This window comes from Equus przewalskii, chromosome 2 (assembly GCF_037783145.1).
Source record: "Equus przewalskii isolate Varuska chromosome 2, EquPr2, whole genome shotgun sequence".
NCBI classification, from domain to species: domain Eukaryota; kingdom Metazoa; phylum Chordata; class Mammalia; order Perissodactyla; family Equidae; genus Equus; species Equus przewalskii.
The window spans coordinates 44185355-44203669 of NC_091832.1; the positions used below are offsets into that span (position 1 = coordinate 44185355).

General features: G+C 48.3%; 1 protein-coding gene across 4 annotated transcripts in view; it reads left to right on the plus strand.

The window, feature by feature from the left end:
* The window catches only part of ACOT7 (acyl-CoA thioesterase 7), a 115619-nt gene that overhangs the window by 17549 nt on the left and 79755 nt on the right, over nucleotides 1-18315 (plus strand). The window contains exon 1 of one of the 4 annotated variants that reach the window (XM_070603999.1): nucleotides 6946-7131. The exons of the other annotated variants lie outside the window; for them this stretch is intronic. Coding sequence (XP_070460100.1) covers nucleotides 7028-7131 — 104 coding nt within the window. The 5' untranslated portion in view covers nucleotides 6946-7027. Of the gene's footprint in view, nucleotides 1-6945; nucleotides 7132-18315 lie in introns of those variants that run through there. 4 annotated transcript variants of the gene reach the window in all.

Sequence of the window (18315 nt, forward strand, 5' to 3'; positions counted from 1 at the left end):
CAACATTTATTATTTCTTGTTTTGTTAATTATAGCCATTCTGATAGTTGTGAGATAATGTTTAACCAAGGAGGTGAAAGACCTATACACTGAAAACTATAAGACATTATTGAAAGAAATTGAAGACGACATAAAGAAACGGAAAGATATTCCATGGATTGGATGAATAGACATAGTTAAAAATGCCCATATTACCTAAATCAATCTACAGATTCAGTGCAATCCCAAATAGAATCCCGACAACATTCTTCATGGAAATAGAACAAAGAATCCTAAAATTAATTTTTTTATCTTATTTTTTTTTGTGTGAGGAAGATTGGTCCTGAGCTAATACCCATTACTAATATTCCTCTTTTTGCTTGAGGAAGATTGTCCCTGAGCTAACATCTGTGCCTCTATTTTGTATGTGGGACACCACCACAGCATGGCTTGATGAGCAATGTGTAGGTCTGCGCATGGGATCAGAGCTCACAAACCCCAGGCTGCTGAAGTGGAGTGCCTGAACTTAACCACTATGCCACTAGCCAGGAACAAGAATCTTAAAGTTTATATGGAACATGCAAAGATCCCAAATAGCCAAAGTAATCCTGAGAAAAAAGAACATAGCTGGAAGTATCACACTTCCTGATTTCAAAATATACTACAAAGCTGTAGTAATCAAGACAGCATGGTACTGGCACAAAAACAGACTCACAGATCATTGGAACAGAACTGAGAGACCAGAAAGAAAACCTCCTGCCTCTTCTCGGGGCCATGGGCACAGAGCTGGTGGCTGAGATGCTTGGGGTCCCCTGCATCCAGCACAAGGACTGGTTCAGCTCCTGGGGGCCTTTGTTGCATTTGCTGCCACATCTTGGAGAAATGAACTGAGTTCCGGTAAACCCTCTTAGGGTCAGTGACTAAGGGAGAAACCCAAGCGCTTACCACTAACATGTAATTCTCTACAAGACAGCAGTAGGGGTGGGGTGGGAGAGATATTTATTTATTTAAATTATTGAGGTATAAGTTATATAACATATTAAATATAACATATTTAAAGTGAGTAATCTGATAAATTTTGACATCATACACCTGTGAAACCATCACCACAATCAAGGTAATGCGCATACCCATTGTGTTGAGAGTTCCTTTCTGTCTGTTAATAGTCTCTCCCTTCCGCCTCCCCAACCCCAGGCAGCCACGGATCCACTTTCTCTCACTATAGATTAATTAGTTTGCATTTTCTAGAATTTTATAGAAATGGGATCACATAGCATGTGCTCTTTTTTTCTCCAGCCTCTTTCACTCAGCGTGATCGTTCTGAGATTCATCCGTACTGTTGCTTGTATCGTTAGTCCATTCCTTTTTATTGCTGAATGGTATTCCATTGTGTGGATCACCACAGTCTATCTGTTCATTGTGGCTGGTGATTTGAGTTGTTTCCAGTTTTTGGCTGTTACAAGGAACGTCACTATGAACGTTTCGTCTACAAGTCTTTGTGAGAATATCTGCTTCTATTGGTTCTCTGGTAAGTCCTAGGAGGGCAATGTTAGATGATACGGTAGGTGTAGGTTTAGTGTTTAAGCAACCGCCGCCCTGTTTTCCACAGCTGTGCCCTTGTACGTTTCCAGCAGCAATGTGTGAGAGTCGGTTCCTCCACGTCCTCACCAACACTGGGTCGAGTCAGTCCTTTTAGTTTTAGCCACTCTAAGCTGTGGTTTTAATTTGTGTTTTCCTAATGTCTAATGACGTCGAGCGCCTTTTCGTGTGCGTATTTGCCACCCATGTATCTTGTTTGTTGAAGTGAGTGTTCAAGTCTTTTACCCATTTTTAAAATATTGGGTCATTTATTTTCTTACCTCAGAGCTTTGAGAGTTTTTGTGGACTCTGTCTATACGTCTCTGCCCTTGTGGCTTCCTCTGATACAGGATGGTCTTCTGTGCGAGGAGGTGGCCCCTGAGTCCGGTAGGGCGGCTCAGAGCTCCCTTTCATCCTCTCTTCTCAGAGTCCTCTGCTCGGCTAGGCCAGCAGCTTTTGAGTTCCAGGCACCTGGTGCTCTCGTTTCCTGCCTTTTTTCTTGCCTCTAGTCCTTGGTGACTCAGGTGGTCCATCTGCTCCTTGGTCAGGTGTGGGAGAGATGGATGGAGGGGTGCTGCCGTCTCTTGACCTTTGTCAGATTCCAGACACCTTTGAAAACTGAAAAAAATAGTGGCCATTTCCCCAAGAAAAATAGATACCAAACACAACCTCGTTTGTGTTTTAGGGTGTTCCCACCCCCTGAGCCCGCTCTGCTTTGTTTACTTGGTATTGGAAACACTGCAGCTGCAGGCTGCTGTCCAGCTGTGTGTGGTTTTCTTCAGGCCACGTTTTGGGAGCACTTTCCTGGGCAGGAGTGAGTGTTTTGTGGGCTCTCTGACAAAACCGGTTCGAAAGGCAGGAGGGGCGGGCCTGTTTCCCCACGACTTACAGCATCCATTTGTTTTTTTTGTTTCTTTTTTTAAAGATTTTTTTAAAAATTTTTTTCCTTTTTCTCCCCAAAGCCCCCCAGTACATAGTTGTATATTCTTCATTGTGGGTTCTTTCTAGTTGTGGCATGTGGGACGCTGCCTCAGCGTGGTTTGATGAGCAGTGCCATGTCCGCGCCCAGGATTCGAACTAACGAAACACTGGGCAGCCTGCAGCGGAGCGTGCGAACTTAACCACTCGGCCACGGGGCCAGCCCCCATTTGTTTTTTATAGCAGCTTTATTGTGATACAGTTCGGATCCCACAGAGTTCGTTCGCTGATTTGGAGTGTACGATTCAGTGTTTTTTGCTATGTCTACAAGGTTATGCAACCATCATTGCTATTTAATTCCACAGCATTTTCTTCACCCCTGAAATAAATCCTGCACCCAATAGCAGTCTCTGGCTGTTCCCCCTCCCCCATCCCTGGCAACCACAGTCTACTTTCTGTCTCTGTGGGTTTGCCTGTTCTGGACATTCTATATCAATGGGATCTTACAATCTGTGGCCTTTTGTGTCTGACTTCTTTCACTTGGCATATATTTTCAAGGTTCATCCACATTTTAGTGTGTATCAGTATTTGTTCTTTTTTATTAAATAATATTCCATTATATAGATAGACCATGTTTTATTTGTCCATTCATCCTTGTTGGACACATCTGGGCTGTTTCCACCTTTTAGCTATTATGAATAATGTTGCTATGAACATTTCCAGACATCTGGTTTTATCATTTAAAATGGTTCTTGGTTAATTTAATAAGATGGGAAATAGCACCTCATGGCTATTTCACTTTGAAATTATTTACTCATAAGACTGAGCTGTCTGACAACAAATGATTCCTCTTTGTGGAAGGATCCGTTAATGGCTTGAGTCAGCATATCTATGGAGGCCTGGTCCAGTCCTTACTGATCTGATGGAAGTGTGGATAGAGTTTAGGTATTTCACTTTATGGCATCATTTCTTGCAGATTCTCCCCTGTCCCATTCTGTTTCTCTAATTTTTTTTTGTCTTAGTTCCACTGGTTTAGGTCTTATCTCTATCCAGGTTTTAAGTAATTGACCCAACCTGTCATTTATTGGATCATTCCAAATCTGAAAAATGCCTTCCCTCTAATGATGAAAACAAGAGGATAATTTCATTTTGGTCTTAACTTCTGTGATTTGTTTAAAAGCTTTTCTGTAGATAGTGTTATCTCAGCCATGGGTTTCAGTTTATTTTTCTGCATGTTACTGTCCTGTATCAAATCATCAGCGTCAAATGCCGTGTAAATCCTCACCCCTCCAAGGATTGACTTATTAGAAAGTTCTTATCCAGCTGCGTATTGGTTTCCAGATTTCTTTGTTTTGCTGCAATGAGAACTGTTTCATCCTTAAGCCAGTCTTGTGGTATTTTAACTTTCTATAACTTAAAAAGAACCTGGGGGCTGGCCCCGTGGCCGAGAGGTTAAGTTCGCGCACTCCGCTTTGGCTGCCTGGGGTTTCACTGGTTCAGATGCTGCGTGCAGACATGGCACCACTCATCAAGCCATGCTGGGGTGGCATCCCACACAGCACAGCTGCAGGGAGCTACAACTGGAATACACAACTATGGACTGGGGGGCCTTGGGGAGAAAAAGAAGGGGAAAAAAAAAAAGAACCTAGTGAGGCAAGTTTTGCTCGGTTCTCTTGTTTTTATGAGTCATTTTAATTACGTTCAGTGCGTCGCCTAGTTGATGTTTTGATGGCAAGGACAGTAGATCTTTACAGTGTGCAGGACGATGCTTCTCCCTCTGGCTGGCCTTCCTTCCCAGGGTACCACCTCTGCTGTGTGGGGCCCTTTGTCACTGAGTCTGACCGATGTGAGCCTGGGGCAGTCCTCCTCACTTCTCCGTTCCTGCTTTCCTCATGGGTAGAAGTTGGGGTCTGAACCAAGAATTTTCCAAGATCTCTTTCCATTCCAATTTCCTGTGATTTTAAGGGATTTAAAAAGGTCATGGGAAGAAGAAGAACAACAACAAACAAATACATAGATACAGAGATTAGATTGGTGGTTACCAAAGCGGAAGGAGGGAGGGCGGGAGGAGGGCGAAAGGGGTGACTGGGCACATGTGTGTGGTGATGGATGGTAATTAGTTTTTGCGTGGTGAACATGATGTGATCTACACAGAAATCGAAATATAATGATGTACACCTGAAATTTATATAATGTTATAAACCACTGTTACCTCAATTAAAAAAATAAATAATAAAAAAATTAAAAGGTCATGGGTACATGCATATTTGCAGTGATGCGGTGGCTGCCCCTTATCTGGGGTGGGTGGTGTGCCCAGCATGCCCAGGGTTGGGGCCAAGAGGAGAGAGAAGCCAGGGTTGCTTAGGGAGGCGGCAATGCCTGCGTGGAGGGAGGGGCCCAAGTCCAAAGGGCACAGCATCAGGCCCGAGGCCCCTTCTTTGAGTCCATCTGGCTGCAGCTTCCGGAGGGACCAGTGGAGGCTGTGGAGACCATACTCGTGCTTCGGCGAGGAGTGTCCCTAAAAGTCTTCAGGAACGGAGCTGATGAGGCCTGTCTTAGGGAGAGGCCAAGCTGTGAGTTGGGACTGTGAGAAAACTCTGGGATGGCTGGGGGTTGGGGAGTCTGGGGGCAACCCTGGTTGTGTGTACTGGGGTGGGAAGAAACGAAGTGTCTCGAGATGTGGCTCTGGAACGCCCTATGGCTGGAGTGGGCCCCCTGACCTGCAGGTGAGAGATGGACTTGACCAGACCCGGCACGCAGCCCTCCTGGGGGGCTCTCAGAACCCGTTGTGGTGGTCCACAGTCCTGAGTGGTATGTGGAAAGCACTTTTGGCCTCTTGGTCCACAGGAGGAGAGCGGGGCCAGGCTTCTCTGGGCAGAGAGGGCAGGAGGAAGGGGTGGGCTGTTACCCTAGACTTACCGCTCGCCAGGTGTGCAAAGGTCCTGAGCACCCAGCTGACCTGAGGGGACCCAGGGCGCCAGGCAACTGTAGGCAGGGTAGGGGTTTCTGTCGCCCTCCAACTTGACACATATTCATGGAACTTTGCTCTGCGCCCGGCCTGCTGAGCAGAATGACGCCAGGCCCTGCCCTATGGGAACAGTCCTTGGCTGCTGGCAAATGGAGTCATTTCTTCTCAGGATGAAGAGCCGTGGGGGAAGCTGAGGGGCTGAGGGAGATCTGTCATCCTGGCCTGTCCGGCCGCATGGGTGGGAAGGCTCTTTGGGAAGGTTTTCGGCCCAGACTCAGTTCCAGGTGGACATTTGGGGTGTGGGCGGCGGGCCCCCTCACCCCTTCAGAAGGGCCCGGCCTCCGGGGACTAAGCTTCCTGGGCTGGCAGAGCTGAGCGCAATTTTGCCGCTTCCTGCTTGGCTGGGAACTCAGTGCTGTGGTGTTGGTCAGTCTGGAATTTTCTTTCTCTCTCTTTTTGGGTAAAAGTGGGAAGACTTGTGGCAGTGGCACTTGTACTCTTAGTAATAGTTTACCTCTATTTTAGGAAGGGCTCCAGGACACCTGGCTGTTTCAAGGAGGCGGGAGTGATCTGGCATTTGATAAGGGGTCTGTTTGAGGGAGCGTGGCGGGCGGTGTTTGACTAAACCTAATCAGCGCTCTGCCCTAACTTTTCCTCTTGATCACAGAGCCTGCCAGACTTGGCCTACGGGCGAGGTGGATCGGTGCCCACGAGCTAAGCCAGGGCAAGTGTTTTTAAGAAGGACGCCCTAGAGTGGCCCGCAGGTGGGCTCCTACGTTCATAACCTGGCCTGATTGACAGAGGCTGTTCTGCGCCCGGTGTGCTGGCTGGGGAGCATCGGCTTCACTGACTGGCTGCAGGATTCCCGAGAAAGCAGCCCTGTGTGGGGATGGCATCGGGGCACAGTCATAGTCATAACACGTCCAGGCTCTCCCAGGGCCGTGGCCATCGCATCTGCACTGGCCCACTCTGATTGTTTACCTGGAGGGGACCTGGGGGCTCTCCTGGCAGCCCGCACACCTGAGAGGGGAGGAGGAAGGTCTGTGTGGTGGTGGGGTCGGGGTATCAGCCAGAGGAGAGCTGAGGCTGGCCGAGCTGGCTGCACTGCCCATCCACTTCCCTTCCAGTGGCTCACCCGGCCCCTAGAGCTCAGGGAGGTGGCCTTGGGGACAGGTCTCAGATGCCTGTTCCTCAGAGCAGGATGCAGGGGCTCTGCATCTGATGAGACCCCTCTCTCTGGCCCGTGACCCTCCTCTCTTGTCTGGATCTCAGGAAGCTCTGGAAGGTGTGCAGTGGGGTCTTTTGCTGAGATCCTGGAGAAAGACTGGGGTGGGCATTTGCCCTCTCTGGTGGTCTCCCAGAGGCTTCACAGAGACGGCACCTGTGACTTCTTGATCTCACAGCCCAGCAGCGGAAGGGCTCGCAGACTTACTTCTCCACTGTAATTATTTGCAAAGCGAGGTTTCTATGACAACCAGCTTTTGGTAGACTCCTCGGATTGGTGAGGCAGCCTCTTCCTGGTTAGATCGGGCAGTCCAGGAAGCCAGGGTGCTCCCCACGAGACCCGACGTGGCGGGGAGTTGGGATGGTGCTTTCCGTGGCAAAGATGTGTGACTTGGCTGCAGCGGCTTCCCTTGCCTCTCTCTGCACCTGGGACAGCCCAGCCGGCATGGCTTCCCAGCTGAGCAGGTACCACAGGTGGTGGGCCCCCCGTGTGGGGGCCCCTGTGGCAGATGGTCTGTCTGGGGCCACTTTGAGGGGGTCTGGTGGAGAGGGCAGCCCCTGTGTCCAGCAGACTGGCTAGCTTCATATGGACGGGGCGCCCGTGCCTGGCCCAGTTCTTGCTGGCCCTGGACATTAGGTGGTTAACCAAAGCCCAGACAGGGGGTCCAGCCTCCGAGTGACCACCTGGCCTCCTGGCAGGGTCAGATCATGGGTGCTTGGAAGAATCAGGCAGCTAGGCTCAGCACTCTCCCACCCTGCTTGAGCCCCTGGGATGATGGCAATCGCTTTTCTTTCTAGTTTGCTGCTCCTGGTGCCTCTCTTTCTCTTACCAGCTGATTTTCTGCGGTTGGGCCAAGCGCTGCTGAGCTTCTCTCCTGCCTCAGCCCCGAAGCATTATGAGTTCTTGGGATCAGTGGTGCTGGTCGGTGGGCTGCACGTGGAGCCTTCTTCTCCTGGTTCATTCCCCTGTGCTGCTCCAGGACCCCAGGTTCTTGGCCCAGCCATTATCTTGAGCCCCTGCCTCTTCTGGGGAATGTAATAGAGTCTCTGAGGGTTGAAGGAACTTTGCCAGAACCTTCTCAGGCAGCAAATTAGAGAGGATAAGCAGTGCCACTTGGACTTCTGTTCGGCAGAGTCCCCCATAGAAACATGGGGTGTTCATGTGTGCCTGACCCTGGCCTTCCGGGCCCCATGGTCAAGGCTGCCTGATGTGAACCAGCCCCCTAGTCATGTGGTCCTTCTGGCACATACCTGCCCAGAGGTAAGCCCCACAGCTCCTTTTCTGCCAGGAATGGCGACCCCTGGTCCTTGTCTCCTCCCTGCCTGTCCTTCAGACCCCAGTTCATATCCTGCCTCATTGATACTCCTTGCCAAGGCGCTGCTCCCTGTGCTGAGCACAAAGGAAACTCAGGAGCAGCTGCAGGCCCCAGGCCTGTGCTGCATCACCACGACTGATGACTGCCACCTGCAGCTCCGGAAGGAGGGAGGGAGGGAGTTCTGTCCAAAAGCCTCAGTCCTGGCTGTGTTCCTGTAGTTGCCTCTCTGGTTTGAGCCTAATTCTGAAAGGACAGGCCCAGGGAGCTTCCAGCACAATCTGTGAGGTGTCCTTAGAGCTGGTTGCCCTCTGAGGGCCCTGGCCTGGACCGCAGCAGCAGGCTCAGGGGTTCTGCCTCTCTTTGAAGGGGGGACTCCTCTGCGAGTGAACTTTGTCCATCATGGAAACCTGGCTGTGTTTGGTGCTGCCCCCTTCTACTCCAGATATTTTAGCTTTCTTGTTGGATAAAGGAAACAATCCCCCCCACCCCTAGTTACCATGGAACTCACACAGCAGTGTGTTAATTTTAGCACTGGCATTTTCCTGTCAGTCTGAGATGCTGGCCCCCTGCTGGGGGGCTCTGGGACGGGCGGGCAGGGGTCGGCTCCTGTGGAGCTGCCATAAGGGCCATGTGGGAGCCTGGCCTGGGCTGGCCGCGCTTGGGGAGCAGGAGCTGAGCTAGGCTCAGGCTGTAGCCAATGCCACAGGCCCTGTGGAGCTCCGTGCCACCTACTGCTGCCTTGTGGGGGTGGAGCAAAGTCCCTGGGGCAGGGGCTGCAGGGGACACAGCCTGTATGAGTTTTCTGGGGTTGCCATAACAAATGACCACAAACTGGGTGGCTTAAAGCAGCAAAAATGTATGCCTTCACAGTCTGGAGGTCGCAAGCCTCGATCCCGGTGCTGGCAGGCTGCTCACCCTCCACAGGCTCTGGGGAAGGTGGCGGGCAGATCTTGTGTTTCTTGATTTGTAGATGTGTCACTCCAGTCTCTGCCTCTGTGGCCAGATGGGCTTCTTCGCTTGTGCCTCCACGTCTTCCTCTTCTTCTGAGGACACAGTCATGTTGGAATAGGGCCCAGCCTAATGGCCCCATCTTAACTTGATTACATTTCCAAATGAGGTCACATTCGCAGGTTCCAGGGGTTAGGGCTAGAACAGATCTTTTTCAACCCAGTACAAAGGCTCCGTGTGTGGCCTGCACTGGCTCGGCCTTGGGAGCACCCTGGGGAGCAGAGGGACAGGGCCAGCCCTCACAGTGGGGAACAGAGGTGGCTCCTCCCGGCCTCTCAGGCTGTTGCCCATCCTCTCCTTCCTGGAATGGCATCTCCCACTCCGTTCCCCTGCCTCCCTCCTACCCCTCGGGTGCTGTCCAGCGTGGGGCAGGGCGGAATGCTGCTACTGCAGGGTGGTCCTGGTGATGTGGGGTCGGTAAGCCGAGTCGTCGAAAGAAAGATTTCTTGGACTCTCAAGGTCTGGCAGTAGTGTTCTTTTATTCAGAGAATAGTGTGGAATAGCATGGGGACAGGACCCATGGGTAGTCAGAGCTGCTGCTGCCGGCATGGGGACAGGACCCATGGGTAGTCAGAGCTGCTGCTGCTGGCATGGGGACAGGACCCACGGGCAGGAGGAGCTGCCGCTGCCACTGCCGCTGCTGCAAACATGGGTTGAGAGTAGGGCTAAATTTAAGGCATAGGTATGTGAGTTATCTCTTTACAAGACAAAGGAAAGAATATGTAAAAAAAGTTGTTAAAATGGTATCAGGGCAGGTGGGGTCTGGTTATTGGGTGGTCCTATAACTTTTGGATAAGAATCAAACCGGATTAAGTAAATGGCAGAACCACCTTAAATATTATTTTCAGCTAAAGACAAAGGAAGATGGTGGTGGTGGGGGGGTCAGTTACATGAGGTCACCAGACAGTAAACAACTTAAGTCCTTGCCTTCCCCATTAAGAGTTTCTAACAATAAGGTCATCCCCGCTTCCTCCTGGTGCAAAGTGGGAGACACCCCCACAGATGGAGACTTCCTTCACAAATGCAATGTCTCTCATCAAAGGGCAAGCAAATTCCACTCCTCAGAGCCTCCTTCCCTGTCTGCAGTTTTCAAAAGTAACCAGCCCAAAATAATCCTCATCATAACCCCCCCAAACCCATTTGGCCCCGAAATCTTTTGGGGATATGGACGATGGTCAGTCTTCTGTAACTACTTCCGGCTGTACAAGGTCGTAGAGCTGTCCCTAAATGGGGCCATAGGGGTACAGGTAGGAGGCTCAGCGGAATGGAAGGTTGTGCCCCTGGAGTCCAAGGCTGACAAGGTGTGCAGATCCTCTGGAGATGAGAGAATCATTTGACGAGAGGTGGTCCACGAGGTGAAACTTTGTTGACATGCGGAAGACAAACAACGAAATAGTCAACAAATTATAATAAGAAATACAAGCAATATGATTAACCCAATGAATAAAGGTTTGATCGTAGTCCAGAGACCTGGTCCTGACCAAGAGTTCAACCAATCATTTAGGGATAGGGTAGGGTCAGACATGGATTTAATTTGGTGGCTCATATCAGATAGGAAGCCAGAGATATTTTGATGGTAGTCAGGAATATAAACACAACATTCAGTTTTTATAGTGGCACAAGTGCCCCCCTCTGCCACTGTCAAAACACCCAGTACCATTCGGTTTTGGAGGACTGCCTTATGCATTTGGGATACTTCTAAATCGAGCAGTGAAAGGCTATGTTGTGTATCATTTAATGCCTTCATAGTAAATCTGTTTAGAGCTTCCATGTGCCAGATGACACTTTTGATTCCTAATTGGGGAAGGAAAATTGAGGCAAGGTGGTCATACCAGTGGAAGACAGAGCGGGTCCAGCGCTGTTGCAGGTTGGGTAAATTAGCAGGAGGAGATATAGTAAATGTAGTTCTACCTTGCATCCAGACGAAGCCTAGGGTGCATCCTCCAATCCATCGAGGTGGTAGCCAAAGCCGTACGTTGGAGCCACATTGCCACTGAGTGCCATTAGGGGCTAACCAATGTACACTGGGCTGTCTATCCCAGTCAGTCCCAAACCAATCAGTATTTCTTAAGGCTATGATATGAGAACACATATAACGGGGAATTTTTGCCATAGGTTGGGTGCTAGTAGGCCACATATCACAGGTGTGATTGGTTTGTTCCCAACATAGAGTGGCTTTTTTTTTTCAAATTTTTATTGAGTTAATGGTAAGTTACAATCTTGTGAAATTTCAGTTGTACATTGTTGTTTTTGAGTCGTGTTGTAGGTGCAACCCTTCACCCTTTGTGCCCACCCCCCACCCCACCTTTCCCCTGGTAGCCGCTAATCTGTTCTCTTTGTCTACATTTTTAAATTCCTCATATGAGTGGAGTCATACAGAGATTGTCCTTCTCTATCTGGCTTATTTCACTTAACATAATTCCCTCAAGGTCCATCCATGTTGTTGCAAATGGAACGATTTTGTTCTTTTTTACGGCTGAGTAGTAGTCCATTGTATATATATACCACATCTTCTTTATCCATTCGTCTGTTGATGGGCACTTAGGTTGCTTCCATGTCTTGGCTATTGTAAATAATGCTGCAATGAACATTGGGGTACATAGGACTTTTGGGATTGCTGACTTCAAGCTCTTTGGATAGATACCCAGTAGTGGGATGGCTGGGTCGTATGGTAGTTCTATTTTTAATTTTTTGAGGAATCTCCACACTGTTTTCCATAGTGGCTGCACCAGTTTGCATTCCCACCAGCAGTGTATGAGGGTTCCTTTTTCTCCACAACCTCTCCAACATTTGTTGCTATTAGGTTTAGATATTTTTGTCATTCTAACAGGTGTAAGGTGATATCTTAGTGTAGTTTTGATTTGCATTTCCCTGATGATCAGCGATGATGAGCATCTTTTCATGTGCCTATTGGCCATCCGTATATCTTCTTTGGAGAAATGTCTGTTCATGTCTCCAGCCCATTTTTTGATCGGGTTGTTTGATTTTTTGTTGTTGAGTTGTGTGAGTTCTTTGTATATTATGGATATTAAGCCTTTGTCGGATGTATGACTTGCAAATATTTTTTTCCCAGTTAGTGGGTTGTTTTATTGTTTCAATCCTGTTTTCATTTACCTTGAAGAAGCTCTTATAGTCTAATGAAGTCCCATTTGTTTATTCTTTCTATTGTTTCCCTTCTCTGGGAAGACATGGTGTCCGAAAAGATCCTTTTAATACTGATGTCAAAGAGTATACTGCCTACATTTTCTTCTAGAAGCCTTATGGTTTCAGGTCTCACCTTTAGGTCTTTGATCCATTTTGAGTTTATTTTGGTGAATGGTAAAAAGGAATGGTCAATTTTCATTCTTTTACATGTGACTTTCCAGTTTTCCCAGCACCATTTGTTGAAAAGACTTTCTTTTCTCCATTGTAGGCCCTCAGCTCCTTTGTCGAAGATTAGCTGTCCCTAGATGTGTAGTTTTATTTCTGGGCTTTCAATTCTGTTCCATTGATCTGTGCACCTGTTTTTGTACCAGTACCATGCTGTTTTGATTACTGTAGCTTTGTAGTATGTTTTGAAGTCAGGGATTGTGATGCCTCCAGTTTTGTTCTTCTTTCTCAGGATTGCTTTAGTAATTCGGGGTGTTTTGTTGCCCCATATGAAGTTTAGGATTCTTTGTTCTAATTCTGTAAAGAATGTCCTTGGGATTCTGATTGGGATGGCATTGAATCTGTAGCTTGCTTTAGGTAGAATGGACATTTTAACTATGTTTATTCTTCCAATGCATGTACATGGGATGTCTTTCCATCTCTTTATGTCATCATCTATTTCTTTCAAAAAAGCCATGTAATTTTCATTGTGTAGGTCTTTCACTTCCTTAGTTAAATTCACCCCAACATAGAGTGGCCTTTTGATTGAGTTGACCGCTAGTAGGAGTGAGCCAGATATATTTGTCCCAAATTTGATATAGTCCATCCTGTGTGTATCGATAAGTTGGGGATTTACCTTTGGAACTTGTTGTTTATGATCCACCTGTGACGAGGCAAATCTAGTTAGTATTTGGGCAGTAGTATTGAAGGAAAAGGTTTGATTGTGGCCAGGGAACTCCCAGGTGTCAGAGACAGATGGACACAAGGAGACATTATGATTAGTAATAGATGAATCTTGTAGAAGAGAAGAGCTAGAATCTAATATGCATGAATGTGTACTATAGCTTCTACTAAAACATAATTTTTCTCTCGAAAATCACCCTCATTTTTACAAGATAGCCAAATTAAGACTGACTGGTTTGTAAAATAAGTGTAGTTTCAATAAAACTTGGTTCAATTATTTACATAAGTGCAGCAAGAATAGCAATTGGTTATACAGGCTCTTTTAAATCTGCTTTGCTGGAATTTTTTTATGAGGAATCTCAGATTGAACTGTAAAGGCCTCTGGAGGCCAGAAAAGCCAAGCCAAGGACTTGCCATCAGATTTTGCCTGCAGTACCTACAGATTTGGGTGGACTCCTCTCTTCTAGAGATCCCTCAAAATATTCTGAGGTTCCTTGCACCTGCCAGATAAGCAAGCTTCCTTAGTTAACGGGTAAGATTGCTGGAATCTTTCTCTGTAAATAAGGTACCAGGCCAATATTTCGAAGTGGCTTTATTTCCAGAAAGTCTAGTGTTTGTCCTGAAAGGCAGTATTGTCATATCCAAGCCTATATGTTTCTCAAATGTGACATTCCAGTCAAAGCCTTGGTAACATAACCAATGTGTCCTGTTATAAGGAGAACAGATTCTTAGTGAACTTATGCAAATAACTAGAAATAACCGTACTCACTCACTAAGTTTCCAAATTCTGGAGGGATCAGGTAGGGAGAAAAAGATAAATGTTTCAGTTCTGCTCATAAAGGTATAATTTCACCAAATTGCTGTAAGTCATAGTTAGCATAAGAGAAAAGATTTCCTTAAATCTGAGAAATCAAAACTCAACAATATTTCAAACAGAAGTCAGAAAAAATTATAATCATCCTCATCACTGGGGGCTGAGTGCTGCCGGTCCAGCGGGTGGTGGCCCTGATGTGATGAGATCAGGGAAGACCTGGCTGAGGACGCACATGTGAGCTGTGCTTTGAAGAAATTTTAAAGACCATTGATTTATTTGGACAGCTTGACATGGTTTTAAATTCCAGAGGCTTGAGGCCTCTCAGTGCAAATTCCCTCCAACTCCAGTCACTAGTTCCCTTCTCCAGGGGCGGCAGAAGCTTCCGGTTCTCCATGCCTCACTCTAGAGGTGGTCTGTGCTGGCCCTGCAGGCATAGTCACCTGGTCCCTGTCATCCTGTGCATTGCGTCTTTTCACCTAACAGTGCATCTCGGAGAGTGTTCCTCCCTCTGGCTTGAGGCCGCGCACTATCGCGTTGTGTGGATGTGACTTAATCTAACTAGTCCCTTTTTGGTGGTTGTTGGGGACATGGCCAGTCGTCTGCATTGTAAACAGCTTTACAGTGAGTAACTTTGAACACACTTGGTTTGACCATGCGTGGAAGCAGCCATAGGGTGAGTTCCTGCCAGTGGAATTGCTGCGTCAGAGCATGCCGTGTGCTGGGAGCTTTGATGGATAATGCCACATCGCCCTCTGGAAGGTGATAGCCGCTTAGGTTCCCCCTTCACAGAGGAGTCCCCCCTTCACAGAGGCCAGCTCTGATGTTGCTGGGACAGATGGGCACAGGCAGGACGGTGGGGTGGTCCGGGGGTGCCTGGCCCACAGCACTGGTTTGAGCCCTGCAGGGCAGTGGGAGATGAGGCGGAAACGTTCCAGATCCCTGAGGGCTTCCAGTGCCTCCCTAGGGAGTTGAATCTTTATTCTGCGGATTGGAGGGGCCCTGGAGGGTCGAGCAGGGGAGTGTCGACTAGATTTCTGCTGAAGAAGGTAGCTCTTGGGGCAGTGGGCTAAGCTGTGAGTTAGGTCTGGCAGGCAAAAGACAAGTCTAGAAGCCTGCTCTCCACCCCGAGCCTGAGAGTGACTTCCCCGCATGCCAGCCCTGCTCCAGTGTCTCCCGAGGCTGCCCCAGCCCTGAGGACAAGCCCAGATTGTGTCTCTAGCCCCGGGCCTGTGTGACAAGCTCCTGGCTGTATCCTCCAGCCCATCTCTTCTCTGCCCCTCATGGGCCACTGGCCAGCTTTGGAGGATTGCCTTCTGTTTCTAGACTCACCGAGCTCTCCTGGCCTTGGGGCCCTCCTCTGAGATGCCCCCCTTCCCTGGAACATTTCCCTGCCCCCTGCCCTCAGGATCAGCCTTGCTAGCTTTCCAGGACTGGGCCCAGGTGTCAGTTCTTCTCTGAAGTATTCCCAGAGTCCAAGTGGAGTGGCCACTCCTTCTGGGAGTGACCCCTTGAACTGTGTTTGCCTGGCCTCGTGAGAGCTCTTGTCAGCAGCCTGGCGTCTGCGCCAGAGGGCAAGTGGGGGCGAGTGTCCACTTTGGTGAGCCTTGGGCCCCCGCCTGGCCTCTTCATCCTGTGGTCTGGGGCAGGAGCAGCTGGAATAGAAGGGGAGGGTGACACAGTGACATTCCAGATAAGAGTCAGTCAGCCGCTGCTTGGCTGGGAGGGCAGGGAGAGTGGAGGATGTGGGCCTGGTGAGGGAACGCAGCAACACTGCTGGTCAGCTGAGAGGACCTAGGAGGACACTGGGGGATGCAGGAAGGGTTCCTGGGTGACCTTCCGCCTTTCCCTGAAGTTTCTGGTCCGAGGAGGGGGAGGAAGTGCAGGTGGGCCTGGATGGAGGTGGGGAGAGAGGTTGGGGAGAGAATGGGTCGCAAACGGTCCATGCAGGACTGGGTTAGGCTCGCCACCTGTTCTCCCCGCCTGAGCTGGCCTGTGTGGTATTGAAACACATTTTACTTAGGCGCTGCTCCCATTCAAGTATCAGGAGATTTCGCATTAAACTCTGGATCTCCAGCTTCTCTTGAAAATGCAGAAGCCTTGGCATCCTGCCCTCAAATTTCCACATGGCCCTGTAGTCAGCTGGCGGTGAGGGGCGTGGTGAGGAATCCGAGGTGGAGCTTTGGGGAAGGCTGCTGATTGGACCACTGGGAAGGGCTGCGTGAGCTGGGCTCTGGCCCACCTGCATCTGCGGTAACTAGAGTGCTCAGTCAGGATCAGGTCCTGGGGGGTAGGTTTGTGCCTGTACTGTGCACCAGCTGGCCTGGGGAGATAGGACAGTCCTTGGTGCAGGACCCAGGGTGACCAGGACGGGTGGGGCTTGGCCAGCATCCCAGTGAGCTTTCCGGCTGAAGAGCCTGCGGTGTGGAGCTCCTGGCATTTACTCCCAAGTGCCCAGGGTCCCCAGGGCAGTAGGATGTTGATGGTGCAGTCCCTGGGAATTCCCAGTGTTGCAGGATGGCTCCAGGCTTTGCCTCAGGCCTCAGGCACTGTCCCCTGTTCTGCTGTCTCAAAGGCTGCCTCCTTATCACTTCCTTCCTCAGTGCCACTCCGGATGTAAGCACTTCCTTGTCCCCCTGGGCCCTCTGTCTGCACTTCTCCCCCAGCCTTGCTGCATTTCTGCAAGCCAGCCTGACCTGGACAGCCTTACTTTACAGACAGGCAGAGCGAGGGGTAAACCCGGCTCCCCCAGAGGTAGCTCTGGTGCTCCTAGGAAAGTCTCCTCACCCTGTGAAACCCAGGGGCTCTACTCTCCGTGTCCAGCCCCTGCCCCATGGCAGCCTCCGCAGGGCACCTGTGCACACAGGAGGGCAGGCCTGTGCGTGGAATGGCCCATCCGCCCTTCTTTACTAAATTGAAAGCAAATACAAAGGAAAGAGGTTGATACAGTAGTTTTGTTATTTAAATTGGCTACCTTGTAACTCAAACTTAATAACCCAAAACAATAGTATAAGTTTGAATTTTTAAGACTCAAAAATGTGTTTTTTAAATTTTTAATTATTTTATTTAATTTTTCTGGTTTTGTTGAGATATAACTGACTTGTGACGTTTATTAGTTTTAGGTGTACAACATGGTGATATGATATATGTATATCTTGCCAAATGATTACCACAGTAAACTTAGTTAACATCCATCCTTCACATAGTTACAGTTTTCTTTCTTGGGATGAGAAATTTTTTTTTTAATCTTGCCTATTTTTTTTATTAAAGTTATGAAAGTTAACATCCTTGTGAAGTTACAGTTGTACATCATCATTAGTCATGTTGTAGGTACACCACTTCACCCCTAGTGCCCTACCCCCACCCCCCTTTCCCCTGGCAACCACCGATCAGTTCTCTTTGTCCATATGTTAACTACCACCTATGAGTGGAGTCATACAGAGTTCGTCCTTCTCTGTCTGGCTTATTTCACTCAGCATAATACCCTCAAGGTCTGTCCATGATGTTGTGAATGGGACGACTTTGTCCTTTTTTATGGCTGAGTAGTATTCCATTGTATACATATACCACATCTTCTTTATCCAGTCATCAGTTGCTGGGCACTGAGGTTGGTTCCATGACTTGGCTATTGTGAATAATGCTGCGATGAACATAGGGGTGCATGGAACTTTTGGAATTGCTAATTTCAGGTTCTTAGGATAGATACCCAGTAGTGGGATGGCTGGGTCATAAGGTATTTCTATTCTTAACTTTTTGAGGAATCTCCATACTGTTTTCCATAGTGGCTGCACCAGTTTGCATTCCCACCAACAGTGTATGAGGGTTCCCTTTCCTCCACAGCCTCTCCAACATTTGTCACTCTTGGTTTTGGATATTTTTGCCATTCTAACAGGTGTAAGGTGATATCTTAGTGTAGTTTTGATTTGCATTTCCCTGATGATTAGTGATGATGAGCATCTTTTCATGTGTCTATTGGCCATCCGTGTATCTTCTTTGGAGAAATGTCTGTTCATGTCCCCTGCCCATTTTTTGATCGGGTTGTTTGATTTTTTGTTGTTGAGTTGTGTGAGTTCTTTGTATATTATGGAGATTAACCCTTTGTCGGATAAATAACTTGTGAATATTTTTTCCCAATTAGTGGGCTGTTTTTTTGTTTCAATCCTGTTTTCCCTTGCCTTGAAGAAGCTCTTTAGTCTCATGAAGTCCCATTTGTTTATTCTTTCTATTGTTTCCCTCATGTGAGGGGTTATGGTGTCCGAAAAGATTCTTTTGAAGCTGATGTCAAAGAGTGTACTGCCAATATTCTCTTCTAGAAGACTTATTGTTTCAGGCCTAATCTTTAGGTCTTTGATCCATTTTGAGTTTATTATAGTAAATGGTGAAAAAGAATAGTTGATTTTCATTCTTTTACATGTGGCTGTCCAGTTTTCCGAGCACCATTTGTTGAGGAGACTTTCTTTCCTCCATTGTAGGCCCTCAGCT